Raw genomic sequence first — 15,616 nt, 5'->3', positions numbered from 1 at the left:
CAGCTTTACTGAGATCAAGGTCTATGTACTTACCCATAGGCAATAAAAACAAACTTGTGATGAATGCATTCTTACCTGAATGGCACATCATGGTGGCCACACACTCTCCAGAGTAGGAGTCATAGATGCCTGGACTCTTGTCCGAACAGATGGTTGCTGTGTAGATCCCAGACAGGTCCATCTCTACCCTAGCCAATGTCTTCCAATTAACCCATAAACAGCATCCTTCACAATCTACAAGCTAGATACAGAAGGTATTCTTACCTGAATGGCCCATCATGGTAGCCACACACTCCCCAGAGTAGAAGTCATAGATGCTTAGACCAGGGATGCCACTAGGTGTCCTCCAAAAATACTGAAACTTATCGCGGGCCGGGATAGTGTCCAAGAATTTTTTTTTTTAGGGGGGTCCACCTTTAATTTTGGGATGGACACATGTCACAGGTAAAAAATTGGACAAGCAAAAAAAAAAAAAAAAAAAAAAAAAAAAAAAGATTAGGAGGGGGGGGGGGGTCCGCCCCCACCTCAAATTTAGGGGAGGGGGGAGGACCAAGTGGTTTCTTACCTTCTTGTGATCGATGACTTTGAAGTCAATTAGGTTTGAAAAACTGACGGTAGTTAGTTGTGTGTTTCTCATAGAACGCTAGACCAAAGCTTCAGTCTCTGTATTTTGGTTGTTCAGCTGAACCGCGTTGGCTCCACTCACCAATAGTTAGACTGAAGAGTTGTTGGCCCGTACATAAAGACTACGTATCAGCTAACCCAGGGAGCTCCGGGCCGGGGCTAGCTGATACGTAACCCAAGGAGCTCCGGCCCGCTTTCCGGGCCGGAGCTCCCTGGGATCCGTATCAGCATGCAGCAGTAACGTTAGATCTAACATTCGGCGGAAACCCGATTTTCGGATCGTTTTTGGTACATAAAATGTCACATTTCAAAAAGACAATTACATCCAAACTTACGAGAAAATATATAAAAATTCAGAAACATCGTACCTTAGACCGCAGTTACCGCTAATTCCTTTCAAATGATGATCAAAACTTAGTCATCCTCGATTCCTTCGTTGGTCATCGTAAGTTGCCATCTTGGATGACGTCATCATCTGTACAGACGTATTTACCAGTCGCTATTATACCGTGATTCGTGCCGCTACTTTGTGCTTGTCTATGAGCGTGCGTTTGGAATTTGTCGCTCGCATTGATTGGCCAGGATATCGATAATTCTAATCAGAAAGCCTTGATAAAAGCATAAATCAATGAACGTAGTAGGCAGTGCGTGCGTTTATAATTTATGTACTGTATAAAAGCAAATATCTCGGGGAAATATCTCTCACTCGGTCGATCGACATGCATCGCAATCGGAAGAAATAGGGGGGAAAAAAGGAGGACTTTCGTTTTTTTTAATACACAGAAAACAGGAAAAGTCGGAAATATGGAAATAAGACAGATAGCAGGAAAAAAGCCGGAATTCCGTATAAATACGGAAAAGTGGCATCCCTGTTAGACTCTTGTCTGAACAGATGGTTGCTGTGTAGATCCCAGACAGGTCCATCTCTAACTTAGCCAATGTCTTCCAATTAACCTATAAACAGCATCCTTCACAATCTACAAGCTAGATACAGAAGGTATTCTTACCTGAATGACCCATCATGGTAGCCACACACTCCCCAGAGTAGAAGTCATAGATGCTTAGACTCTTGTCTGAACAGCTGGTTGCTGCATAGATCCCAGACGGGTCCAGCTCCACCCTGATCAAGGTTCCCTCATCACTCTGGGCTCCCTTGTAAGTTCTCTTCAGCTTCCCACTTGTTATATTGTATATCCTATATTGACACAAAATAAATCATATATGTGGTTTACCAAATGACCAAAATCCATCAAATCTAGTAACATTTTTTTTTCCAAGAACAGATAAAATTATCTAAAGTAGGTAGTGATTAGATTCATGTACATGCTGTGTGCCTCTGTGAAGAATTGGGAGCTTGTTAATGTAGCATCTTTCCATTTCTTTCAATACAGAAAGTTACTAAAACAAGCAGTACAGCAATTGCTTATAGGTCTTACGTAGAATATGTATGATGCCTGTTCAGTTGTACCTGCAGTGCTGGAATATCTGAACCTGCAGTCTCCTTTCAATGCATGGCACAACATAAAAAGGAGGAAGGACATCTTCAAACCTTGTTTGTTTATTGTTTGGTTCTAACCGAGCTGATGAACTGTTGCATCATATCACTTCATGAAATATGATAATCCTTCCACTTCATGAAATATGATAATCCTTCCACTTCATGAAATATGATAATCCTTCCACACTGATTTCAAATACATAATCCCTACCTATTCACATTTTCCCTTTCCCCCATTTCTTGCAGACACCCTACCTGAGATTCCTGTCTTGGCATGCTGTAGTGATGTACTTCTGTGTTGTGTCAATGGCTAGATCATAGAGCGTTGTCTTGTTGACTACATGGTGGTTGCGGACAAACTGAAGATCAGGATTATACACTGCTATCCTGAACATGAGGGCCTTGTCTGCTCCACAGCTGATCATCTGTAGCTGCTCTCCATGTCCTAGATAGGAGGAATATTGATTTTCGGAAGCAATAGTACAATCTATATCCGCAAAGAAGGTTTAGCTCAAAGGTAATCCCCAATTTTTGTAGCAAAATCTATATAATAGCATCAAACCCAAAGCTGCCTTGTTCAACACCCCCCCCCCAACAAAAAAAAGGAATAAAAATGACAAAAATAGCGAGACATTTCCAACAAAATAGAAATTTGTCAACACAGCCTTAAAAGTCCAGACCTGCCAACCACTGGCAATTAGAAATTGTAATCCACTATTTAAAAAAAAATATTATTTTCATCACAAACTATATTTTCTAAAATAGACCACAAGCGACATTTGACCTTACAGTAGTTACCTGAATTTACATTCATTCAATTGCCTCCTCTTGTGTCCATTTTATGAAATAAAGTCATATGGAGACAATTTTTTACACATTTTTCAAAATAGTAATTTATTAAGAAAATTCATAATGCCTAATTTTGCTTTAAAAAACCCATAACAATTACAGTTGATAGTTCGGTAAACTTATAACAATTTATTTTCTGAGGTCTTACGCAAACTAGATTGGTTTCTAACTAAAATATTTCGATGCAAGTGCATGGCTTGTCTAAATATACTAATATTCACAGCTTATTTCACTTACGATTGAACTTGACCGATGTAATAGAAGACGAATGGTCATCTAATGTTTGCACCAAGGAACAATTCTTGTCCATGTCAAATACATGAATCAGTCTGTCTCTACTTGCTGAGGCTAGAAGATTATACCCTGTGGAAGCAACAAAAAAATACAATACAATGAACCTTTTTTTTTAGGTGCACGCTTATTAAATTCGCATTAAGGTATGAAAATACAATCACACTAGTACGAATCCACTATCATCATCACCACCACCACAACCACCACCACCATCATCATCATCATCGTCATCATTATTATCATTATTATGACAATTCTTATTACTATGATTATTCTCATTATAATTATTTAAAGAGGTGGTGGTTCTTACCAGTGTTTGGTTGTGTGTATTCCAAACAGAGAACCTCAGAATCATGAGCTTCTATCTCATGAAGCTGATCCCAAAACTGCAGGTCATGGACTCTTACATTACCAGATCTAACGATGTAAGAAAAACATGATAGAGAGCAAGATAAAGAGTGAGCAGTTAAAAAGAAGATATAATAATCAATCATATTCCCTGTTGATAGTTGTAATTTTTTATATACATGTATATATCATGGTTTGAGTTATTTCAAACAACTAAAAAAAACCTTTTACAATAACTAAATCTGTTTCATGAGATGAATAAAATGTTATTTTTTACCTCCATATGCAAAAATGCAATACCCATACCTCAGGAATGTTCCAGAAGACTGACAAATGTTCTGATGCTAAATTTTGCCTGCTTTTTTCAAATTAAAGTTGGACTTTATTTACTATAACCTAAATAAATTTCATACATATAAAGTTGCATTCAGAATAACAAATAATTGTAATCTACAAAGATCATATTCAACTTTAGCTGAAGGGAATCAAAGTGATATAGAATCTGATTTAACACTTGTCCCATTCATTCACAAAGTCATGTGTAACTCTACAAACGGCTTAATGAAACAGTACCCCAATAGCCGAACCATACCGTAACATACACGTAGTATAATAGGAACAACTTGCTCTATCTACATAAACACTGTCCTTGGAATTAATTTCAAGTTCAAAATCAACATCAATAGTTGATCTATCTCTTTCAAACTGAAGTACATCTTGATCTGCATTAGTAAAGATTCATCTGTCAATTGCAAATTTGCTATCAATTGATAATGAATTTCAAGAGTCACCCCTTTGACCATTTACCTGTCACCTGAAGCAAGCATCTGTCCATCAGGGCTGACCCTCATACATCTGATCCCAGTCTTGCCCTTCTCCATGTCTGTCTTATCCCCTTGTGCTGAGGTGTGGATGTCCCTGTCTTGTAGATTCTCTAAGGAATCCTCACCAACATAGAGCACCTTTAATAATTCCTATAATCAAAAGAGATAATGTTACATTGTGGTGAAGTGAAGTCAAACCTTTGAGTGGATCAACTTGGTGAGCTAAGGCAGCATCAGGAGGTAGATGTAAAACTGTCATTGGCTTCAATTTTTGCATTGTAATTTAAACACGAAAAATATATTTCAAAGATGATTTTTCATTTGAGGATTTTCTATATTCTTCAACTTTCCTGAGCAATGCACAACATTCCTTCAATGATTCATCAATTAAATGTCTTATGCAAATATTCATAGGTACAAACATGGACCAAAGTTTGAACTTTCTATCCATATTTTCACTTCAAACAAAATTAACCATAAAACTAAGACACAAGGTGCCATGGGGGAGTAGTCAGTAGATGGGCACGAGTGGAATATATGTTGGTCAGGTTTGGAAAATCTAGCATAACAGGTAGATAAATCTACTCATTGAAGTAATTTAACCACATCATCATGACCCTTGACATTTGCTCCCAACTCACATGGCTGTATATATTTCTTTTGAGGACGGTGGTGTTCATGGTGGGATCCATGTTCCAGATCCTGATCGTCCCATCTGAGGAGCAGGTGAAGAAGGAGCCGGCAGGGAGGGCTGCTCTGCTTCCATCGCTCAGCTCCGGGTACGTCTCCACCCCAAAGATGCAAGCCGAGTGGTAGAGGAAGGAATACTGCTTGCCGATCTTCTTCACATCATGGATGTCCCAGATGTAGAGGCTGTGGTCGTTGTATACACATGTAAGCTGTGCAAGGAAATGACAAGATTCAAGATACATTCATAGCAAGATAGCCATATAGTGCTGCTCAAATTTTTGCAGTGGTTTTATTTTTACTAACTTTTATGAGTCTACAACCACAACACTTCCCTCTTTTGTATACTACCATTGTTGCACATGAAAACAATACCAAAGTTGTGAACAATATCTAGTGACTGGGCAGAATACGTAAGAACAATAATTGGAAAATATCTGTATGCTAAATTATTGACTTAAAATATAACAAGTGGAATGCCTCTGGCCGTCTCACCTGCATCACGCGATTCAATATAGCAGCAGTGCTGATTTTGAAAACTACTATAACTCGCTCAGTGATACTTGGTTACTCTTATTTCCACGTTTTATGAACTAGACCAATACACTTATAGAGATATGATGGCAATTCAACAAATACCCCCAACGTGGCCAAAGTTCTTTGACCTTTGACCTTGATCATGTGACCTGAAACTCGCACAGGATGTTCAGTGATACTTGATTACTATTATGTCCAAGTTTTATGAACTAGACCAACACACTTTCAAATTTATGGCTGTAATTCAACAAATACCCCAATTTGGCCAAAGTTCATTGACCCTAAATGACCTTTGACCTTGATCATGTGACCTGAAACTTGCACAGGATGTTCAGTAATACTTGATTACTATTATGTCCAAGTTTCATGAATCAGATCCATAAACTTTCAAAGTTATGATGGTAATTCAACAGATACCCCCAATTCGGCCAAAGTTCATTGACCCTAAATGACCTTTGACCTTGGTCATGTGATGTGAAACTCATGCAGGATGTTCAGTGATACTTGATTAACCTTATGTATAAGTTTCATGAACTAGGTCCATATATTTTCTAAGTTATGATGACATTTCAAAAACTTAACCTTAGGTTAAGATTTTGATGTTGATTCCCCCAACATGGTCTAAGTTCATTGACCCTAAATGACCTTTGACCTTGGTCATGTGACATGAAACTCAGGCAGGATGTTCAGTAATACTTGATTAACCTTATGGCCAAGTTTCATGAACTAGGTCCATATACTTTCTAAGTTATGCTGTCATTTCAAAAACTTAACCTCAGGTTAAGATTTGGTGTTGACGCCGCCGCCGCCGTCGCCGTCGGAAAAGCGGCGCCTATAGTCTCACTCTGCTATGCAGGTGAGACAAAAATGAAGTACAAAGATACCAAACAATATAAAGTATAAATCAATATGTTAAATTTTTCAGTAAGTTCTTAAATATTTCTGACAGATATTTGAATCATTATTCCGGTACTCTGTTGGTTAAAACCAGCACACTGCACAAAAGCTTAACTAAACTAGAATGAACAAACATAGCATTAAGATAAAGACTAATAATATTCTTACCTTTTTATTTACACTATCAAACATGAGAGCTAAAGCATCTGGGTACTGGGCATTGTCTCGATGACTTGACATGTGACTGTAAGAAAATATGAAATGAAACTTTAACTTCACACATGATGAAAACAAATGATGCATTTGAATGCTTTTAAAGGACAAGTCCACCCCAACAAAAAATTGATTTGAATAAAAAGAGAAAAATCCAACAAGCATAACACTGAAAATTTCATCAAAATCGGATGTAAAATAAGAAATTATGACAATTAAAAGTTTCGCGTAATTTCAAAAAATAGTTATATGCACATCCTGGTCGGTATACAAATGAGGAGACTGATGATGTCATCCACTCACTATTTCTTTTGTATTTTATTACTTGAAATAGGAAATATTCTAATTTTCCCCTCATTGTCAAGTGAAACAATGATTAATTCCTCCCTGAACATGTGGAATTAGCATTGTTTAATACTATATGGTTTAGTCAAGTTGATCCTTATTGACAAATCTGTAAAAAAATGAAATAATGTATAATTCAAACAATAAAAAACAAAAGAAATTGTGAGTGAGGGACATCATCGGCTGTCTCATTTGCATGTCACTGAGTTGTGCATATCACTGTTTTGTGAAAAATAAGCGAAACTTTAAAATGTCATAACTTTCTTATTCTACATCCGATTTTGATGAAATTTTCAGCGTTCTGCTAGTTTGATTTTTTTCTATTTATTCAAATCAACATTTTTCTGGGTGGACTTGACCTTTACAACACATTTCTGGCTTGCATCCAGTAAATATAATATATACATGATCTGAAATATGTGTTAACATCATTAAAATTGACCCAGCAAGCCTTTAATATTCAATTCAATTCAATTGCTTGTTACTCAACTGTCAAATATTGGACTACTGCACAAATTTGGTAAATGATCAATTCACTTGGGTTTATATTGAGCTTTATCAAACAAGGCCCTCTAACTTCCAATACATATTATTAATGAATCGATGTCACTTTCATTGATATAATACATCTTAACAAGTTGTCCATTTATCACCCATTATCACACAAAGAGTTATGGGGTAAGGCAAGACATTTCAAATACTATGATTCATATGTCCCAAGTGCTGATATATTTCTTATTCATCCATGTCATTTAAATTTACTTACCTAGCATCAATCCCAGCACTAACGTTAACACCAAGATAGTGAGGTTTAGGAAGCGTAGCAATGAAGTGGAGTGTAGAGGCATTGAATAGACGAATGATTCCACCATCACAAGCAACAAAGATAAATTCCTCATCAGCAGTTATGGAATGAGCACCGGTTGTCTGGATTACGGAAGTGAGAAATGATCAAGAGATGGAAGTGAATGACATAAATCACCCAGAGGCAGTACTTGCTCTCGATAATGCATTAAAATATAATATATTGTGTTTTAAAAAAAAATATTAAATACTATATATCTTCAAGTTTTTTATTAATAAAACTTAAGATCTTACTTCCTAATTTGACATTTTCACTCATTTATTATGACAAGTTCAACAGCATTTTCAATGTAAAAACTAAAACAAAATTAAAAATCAATCTAATTGGAAGATTGAGTTCTTGCAGTGACATATTCTGAATCCTCAATATTCTTGTACTGTATTAAGTTAGAAATATCATAAAGGGATTATTTTTCAAGTCAATGCATAGAATTTCTTCAAAACTTTATATTCTTTCTGATTTCACAATAACAACATTGAAATTATTTAGAACTTTGAAAATCCAAACTATTCTTAAAGAATGAATTGTTACTCACTCTCAATTCGACCCACTTATCAAGAAGTCTCTTGCTATTAAGTTCACAGAGGAACCCTGACCGTGTGATGGCATAAACTTTGTCGCTATTCTCTCCCTTCCCGCAGGCTACACTGACAAAAAAGTTGTTCCTCTGCTCACCAAGGATGCCTGATCTTCCTGGCAATGCTTGGATCTGTCTTGTCTAGGATAGAATGAATGAAGACATGAATGCAAACATGAAACAAAGAGTACTGATGGAAGATTTGAATTAAAATTCAAATGTAAATATAAAGACAAACTTTAATAGAAATTGCTATGGTATAGCAAAGGGGTTGACATGCAGGAAAAAAATACAGTATGTCAAATCTATACAGAAATGTTTCTTTCTAAAGAAAACATGGGGTTAACAAATGTTATGAAGACAGAACTAATCTGAAACAAGAATTCTTCATTAATGTTATAATCACACTGGATACAAAAAGACGAGGCAGGTTCAAAAGAAAATGCGTTCCCCAATGTATATGTGATGATTTTGCAAAACGAAAGAGAACAAAGAAAAGCACAAAGAAGGAAACTGAAGACAAATAATAATTCAGCACAGAAGCTAATTTGTTCATTATTATAAGCTTGTCAACATTCATCAAAGACGTTACATTCAATATTAATGCAACTTGACAAAATCTAACCTCATGACATCTGTCTGACTAATCTCATTCAAGTGTTTGGATCTTTCATTGTGTGTTGATACATTTCTTATCTTCCACTTGTTAACCAGATGACTACTAAATTCTCTCATTCTGATAGGCTTAGAACAGGCACCATCAGATTGACAGTGGGTTAATAAACAGAGGATGTTATCTTTTAGAACCTCTGACTTCCTAAAGTAAACTTACCCTACTCTTGCCCATGAGGTAGTAGAACTTGACGCATCGGTTGCCCACGGCGATAAAGAAGCTTCCATCTTCAGAGAATGCCAATCCCGTCACCTGAAGCACAGGAGATAAAGACAAGAATGGAAATGACAAATTCTAAACTCTGATGTCTTTTTGATGTTATTTTTAGGGAAAGGGATTTATTGAACCTTGAGGATATGCAGCTGAAGAAATGAGAATATGAGTATATGACAAAATATCTCTCACTACAATATTGCATCTCATTATTTTCCTGAACTGAATATGATGCTAGTTAAAATTGATATGAGGTAAGACAGTACCAAAACAATCTCCTAGGCCTGAAGCTCTGAAACTAAATTTAGTTTATTTTTTAAAGAAAAAAACAAGAGTTATTTAAAATCAAAGCTACAGTGATTATTAACCAAGAGATCAATAGTGACAACACAAGTTTTACAGGAGACTGAGCATATCAATTCCTAACTATGTTAAGAACATGAAAACCTGAAAAATTAATGACAAGCTTCCATATTAGATGTTTTGATAAGAAACTATATACAAGGGAAAGAAAGACTGCATACTGTATTGACAGGTGATCTTTATAACCATGTATAGTAATGATTAAAAGTAGACCTAATGGTAAACGATTTTTAAAAACTTAGGAATTCACTTATTTCTTCACAATGTCATTAGAAGCACTAAATAAAAGCAAACTTATAAAAAAAAATAGAGAGATGGGCAGCGGGCAGAGCCCAGTCCTGGGACCACCCAAATCATATAAAGCACTGGAAACCAAGAACAGGAAAGGCTCACATAAATTCAATCACACGTGTCACTGCCCTCGACGCAACATCTATAACCAGAAGCGGAAGCCTCTAATTCACATTACCTAACGGGTGGTGCTTTAGACGATTTCCCACAATGCCTCAGAGAAGGAATATAAAGGAAGAAGGGATGCCAAGATAGTTAGCAGAAGCCAAGTTATGAAAGCTGAGTAGCTAAACAAGTTGATAAGGGACTCGTTTGGTTGCTATCTATAGGAGCTGGTGGTTTCGTAAGGGTGGAGTAGGGATCCAAAGTTACTCTTGCTTGTTGATGTTTGTGTCTGTTTTTGCAAAGTCACTAATGTGCCTGAAGAAGGGGATATGTGGCTCAATAGACATTGTGTCACTGGAAAATGGCTATTCATGGACAGAGCTTTGATGTGAAGGTGCAGTGTAAATAGGACTTGATATTTGATTTTTTTTTTTAATTCATTTAAAAGAAAAATAAAACCTCAATGAAAGAATAGGTGGTTCTTATTCATCAAGTGTTTATTTTGTTACTCCCTTTTCTTATTCCAAAGTCATTATGAAAGTACAACTAGATGATAATTTGATTTTTCAAGAATAACATAATTTGAAATTGAATTGAGAAAAAAGTCCCTTTGCAAATTTACAAAATGTTACATATCAAAGAACAGACAATTACATATTGGGGTTTATTCTAGAAACTTACATTACAAGTATTTGGCCATGGACCTAGATTTGACTAACATCAAATTTCAATTACAAATCACAATAGACAGACAAATTTCAACAATGGCAAATCATTTTATACTTTTGTTGCAAAAAGCAAGTCAGCAATCAATAATTGAAAGACAAATCGCTCATTTATACTAGACATGAAATATTGTTGCAATTGATTACAACTTCTTAGAATATCCCTTCAGTCTACATGTTCCCTTCATCCCTTGCCCTGATTTGTAAAATCTAGCCAATGCAAAATTTAAATTCCAACCAATATGTTCTTGCCACCACCAGCAGCTATAAACCCCCCTAAGATGACGTAAGCAGCTAACAAGAGAATCCACTACTGTTACTCGGAAACAGAGGGAGACAACTGAAAGTATCTGGGACTGAGATACAAGATTGCAGATAAAAAGGTTAATCTAAAAATTTTGTTAAAGTCTGTTCAGACTCAAGAAATTTGTTCTGATATTTGATATAAATCCAAAATTGTTGAGTTAAGATTTGATTGAGATCAACAGCAAATTGAGTTGATTGTCATACGTATGTTGTTGTTTTGTCATCGTAAAAATTTGTTGTGTAGTTATGATTTCAATTTTTTACGTTGTCTAAACAGAGCATAACTCACCTGTTATTCCAGTGTAATACCACAATCTAACCTATATCACTTTGAACTCGTCACTGGCTTATGATAAAAACTTGGAAAAGAATGGAACATAGATGGGGGAAGGGAGGGGGAATGGAAGGGGAAAGAAAACAAAGCAAGGAGGGGGTAGAAGGGTGAAAATAAATGCCAGCAAGTATCAATTCTGACAGCGAGGCTTTCCTGGGGGTATGGCAAGAGGCTGAAAACAAAGTTATCTATAATAAATCCCATGTACCTAGAACTGAAGTATGTAATATGAATCAGGCTCTTGGACCTTAGCGGGTTATCAATATTATTCAAAACACATGGGAGCTGCAAGGTGAACATCGAGAAAAGGTCAATGAAATGAAAAACAATAAGAAATGCGACCTTAAATGCACTCATCATTTCTGATTACTTCTCAAACGGAGATGAACTTCTATGTTCTAATATGGATGACAGCCACAACAGCATTTCAATTTTCTCAGAGATTGTACAAAATTTATGATGGGCAAAACAGCTCTGTGAAAATCAAAGAAAAGTAAATAGCGTTAAAATGCTACCAAACTATATGTATTGAAAAAAAAAAAAAAATCTTTTGCAGCTCAGTGACAGAAGGTATGTTAAGCCTATATTTTAAAGAGGTTATTTTACAATATAATCTACAAACTTTTTCAATGAGATTTGAAATAGAGACATTAAATATTTTTCATTATTCTAATGATTCATGTCCTTTATGATTTTTATGTCCAATATTTGATGTCTTGTGAGTATCTCTCTTTTTAATGACAACCAAGAGAGTGATCATCAATCATTGAAAGTCATATTTATTGAAGAGGGAAATCCTATATTGATGATTAAATATGTTATTGTCAATATAAACATTATGTTTCCTCGCATTAATTTCCTCCATTATAAAACTACAAAATAGATGTACACCCCTTGCCAATGATTTCATGCGGATGAATCCTAATCTTGAGGACTTCCCCTATTTGTAGCAGAATGAACATGCATCTTAAAGGCACTTTTGCTATGTCCAATATCATCCTTTTTTCTCTCTAGTTGAGGTTTAAAGCAAAGCTGCATGCAATACACCAGTGTCATTAATAGTAATGTATGAAACCTCAGAGAGGCCTTTTCAGATGTTGGTCCCCTGCTAAGAGCACATACTTCCTTACTTTACTTCATGATCAGTTTCAAACAGACATAAATGCTACTGATATCAGAAGTACATAAATGAAAAAATATTACTTTCTCTTTACACACTGCTCAGTCTGCCTCAGCTTTCATTATTATGACTAATGTTGAAGGATTTGAGAATTGTTAGTTATATACTGTATCTTCATTGAGATTCTGATCATCAATCTTGTAGAAATAAAATTATGAGCTTATTGTGTTAACACCTTCAACATTATACACATGTAATGACAAATTATCAAATATTATTCAAAGAGTTTCGGTGTAAATATCAAATTCAATGGCCCTCTGAGGAATGTGTCTTGGGATCCAACGCTGTCAGGTGATATAATACGTTTTTTCCTTTTAATATCATGTTTCTCTTTTAGCTCATCCTGGCTTGAGCCCAACCCATTTGACTGATCTTGACCAACTCATTGGGGACTTCAGGGATTGTGCCTTCAAATGGTTCAGGGAGATTAACAATCCAATAAGAAACGCTCAATTTCCTAAGGCATGATCCCTTTACGATGCGCTTCCTGAATGGGGTCCCCCTAATAGAAACACTGTGTCAAAACCAGAAGCATGAAAAACCCCTATTCAGACTAGGAAAATAATAACTGTATAAGTTTTAAAAAGTGTGAAGTAATTCCATAGACTGAAGCTTTCCCTCGAATGTGAACAAGCCTGAGCCAAATTTTAATGCAATAAACATATACCTGCAGGATATTTTAAACAGCAGAAAATATCAATAAAAGGAAGTTTATTCATGCAAATTTGAGCAATAAACAGAAATAAACTGAAATTTCATTATAAATTTAAGAACAGCTGATTATGTGCCTATATTGGGGGAAGTTCATTTTCTTTATTTATCAAGTGATGTCAGAGCCATTTATCCCAATTCATCCTCATGGCAACTGGTTCTATATTTACAGTTTATGGAAATAGTTGATGTCTAGGAATGCAATGGTTCCTCTTAATAATGCAAGTCCCTAATTTAAACCCACTGATAATATGCCTTGTACAAGAATTTCTTATTTAGAATCACTGTATGATACAACTACAGATTGTGTCTCCAATCATCACTTTAAATCATGGATATGTAGTCAAGGCCTACAGCATTATATATAAAATGAAAAAAAAATGCATAATGACCACCTGTCTAAGAAAAAAATAAAATTCTGATAAGAAAGAATTGACAGATATAGTGGATCTGAATCTACAAAATATCTTCTCAAAGTATTGCATAGATCTAAAAAGTCACACACATTAAATATCTATAATACCGTCATGAATTCTTATCACCTTTCCCTCTATACCTCAATTCTTCATTTGACATTTATTGTGTAAATGTCTTGCCAGATACCCCCAGCCCCTAAGAGAGATAACAACCACAAGGGAGTCAAAATTGTCAATATTCACAATAAATGTCACAAGGTTTGAACCATAGCGGGTAAATACAAGAAGTGAGCTTGCTATTAAAAGGTGATAGTGATGTCATGTCTTAAAATGAAGCTTGCTTGATACAAAAATATCTGCGGTTTGTCTTCTTAATGAAGCTTATACCCAGTTTTGGAGCAAAAAAGACGAGTTGCATGAGACCGAATGAACATCGTCTCAAACTTTCAGCTTTAAATTATGAAGATAGATGAATGAGATCATATGCTGTTCTACTTATCATTTCTCTACGCGTAATTCAATCTTTCTGTATCTCCATCTTAATTTCTGTAATAGATTTTATATACATGTAAAACTTTGTGATAACCTGTTATTAATTAAACCTATCTGTTTCTCTTTGTATGCGAGCCTGTGTCTATCTGTCTGTGAGTCTTCTGCCTTGTGTCTCGCTGTCCGCTCCCTCTGTCTCATTCTCTCAAACACAAACACATACTGTCACTCTAATTCTGGCATTTTCCAATAAGGAGTTCAAGCTAACAATTTCATCAGCAATCATCTAGCACAATGGTGTTACACTTTTTTTCTTTTCTTTTTTTTTACTTTTTTATTATTTTATTTTTACTCTTTTCAGTGTTCTGATATCTAACAAATTTTCCTTTCCTCCTGCTGTCCTCCATTCCAGTTGAAAATTTGGCTTGGGATGTGGCAAATAATTGAATTATTAATTGTCTGTCCTCATGATCAACTTTGCAATGGTTGGAAATGCCAAGTATTCATTTTCTACTCAATTAGTGGGGGATGGAAAAGTGGAAATCAAATAATTGCTCCATGGTTTCATTTTCAGTTCCAAAAGATCTTTGCAATGGGGAAGTCACATAACCCATGCATTGTAATTTTTAAAGAATAATTTCTCTATTATTTTTCTTCCAACTGAGATCACAAATCAAACTGACAGGGAACCCATACCATTCTTACTGTTCTAACAAGTAGCACATGTGCAGTTTGTATTGGAATGTATTTTAACCAAAATAGTATTTTATTAAGATGCAAAGGAGGTTTTTTTTTTATAAACTAATAAAACAATAATTGCAAGTACAATAACTGAATCACACTAAAACCTGAAGATATGTCATCACTGATTCATTGATTTGCATACAAACAATATATGCAGTTCATTGTTTCAGCACTATCAGACTTCAAAACTTCTTAACTTACATAATTCATAAGTATTATAAGGTGGACTTGGACTTGAGGAAAAGGAAAATAACATGTAAGAAATTATTTAGCTGTCAGAGCTCTAAAGCAGCCATAACTGTTTGCCTTTTTTTAGCTATCACCAAAAACAAATGAAAGGAGAGATTCCTTGATGTTGGGTTTCTAAAATTATATGTGCATTGAACTATTGGGTTTCTGCAGTTAAACAGACGCTCGTGCTAAAAAGAGGCAGATAAGAGACAAGCGCTGCATGAATGTCACCAGAGTAGCTTCCTCCCAGACACATACATCAATGAAAAATGATACC

At 35.5% G+C, this 15,616-nt stretch overlaps 1 protein-coding gene across 1 annotated transcript in view; it reads right to left on the bottom strand.

Moving 5' to 3' along the window:
• LOC129265452 (uncharacterized) overlaps nucleotides 1–15,616 on the bottom strand; it is a 46,915-nt gene that overhangs the window by 29,448 nt on the left and 1,851 nt on the right. Inside the window, exons 2-11 of the mRNA XM_064101378.1 lie at nucleotides 9,391–9,483; nucleotides 8,517–8,699; nucleotides 7,883–8,043; nucleotides 6,727–6,802; nucleotides 5,079–5,336; nucleotides 4,421–4,587; nucleotides 3,576–3,682; nucleotides 3,209–3,334; nucleotides 2,378–2,567; nucleotides 1,632–1,819 (exon numbers count right to left, since the gene is read on the bottom strand). Of these exons, the coding sequence (XP_063957448.1) occupies nucleotides 1,632–1,819; nucleotides 2,378–2,567; nucleotides 3,209–3,334; nucleotides 3,576–3,682; nucleotides 4,421–4,587; nucleotides 5,079–5,336; nucleotides 6,727–6,802; nucleotides 7,883–8,043; nucleotides 8,517–8,699; nucleotides 9,391–9,483 (1,549 nt within the window). The remainder of the gene's footprint in view (nucleotides 1–1,631; nucleotides 1,820–2,377; nucleotides 2,568–3,208; nucleotides 3,335–3,575; nucleotides 3,683–4,420; nucleotides 4,588–5,078; nucleotides 5,337–6,726; nucleotides 6,803–7,882; nucleotides 8,044–8,516; nucleotides 8,700–9,390; nucleotides 9,484–15,616) is intronic.

The sequence above is a fragment of the Lytechinus pictus genome, chromosome 7, assembly GCF_037042905.1.
Source record: "Lytechinus pictus isolate F3 Inbred chromosome 7, Lp3.0, whole genome shotgun sequence".
Taxonomy (NCBI): domain Eukaryota; kingdom Metazoa; phylum Echinodermata; class Echinoidea; order Temnopleuroida; family Toxopneustidae; genus Lytechinus; species Lytechinus pictus.
This window is presented reverse-complemented; position numbering and strand designations above follow the sequence as displayed.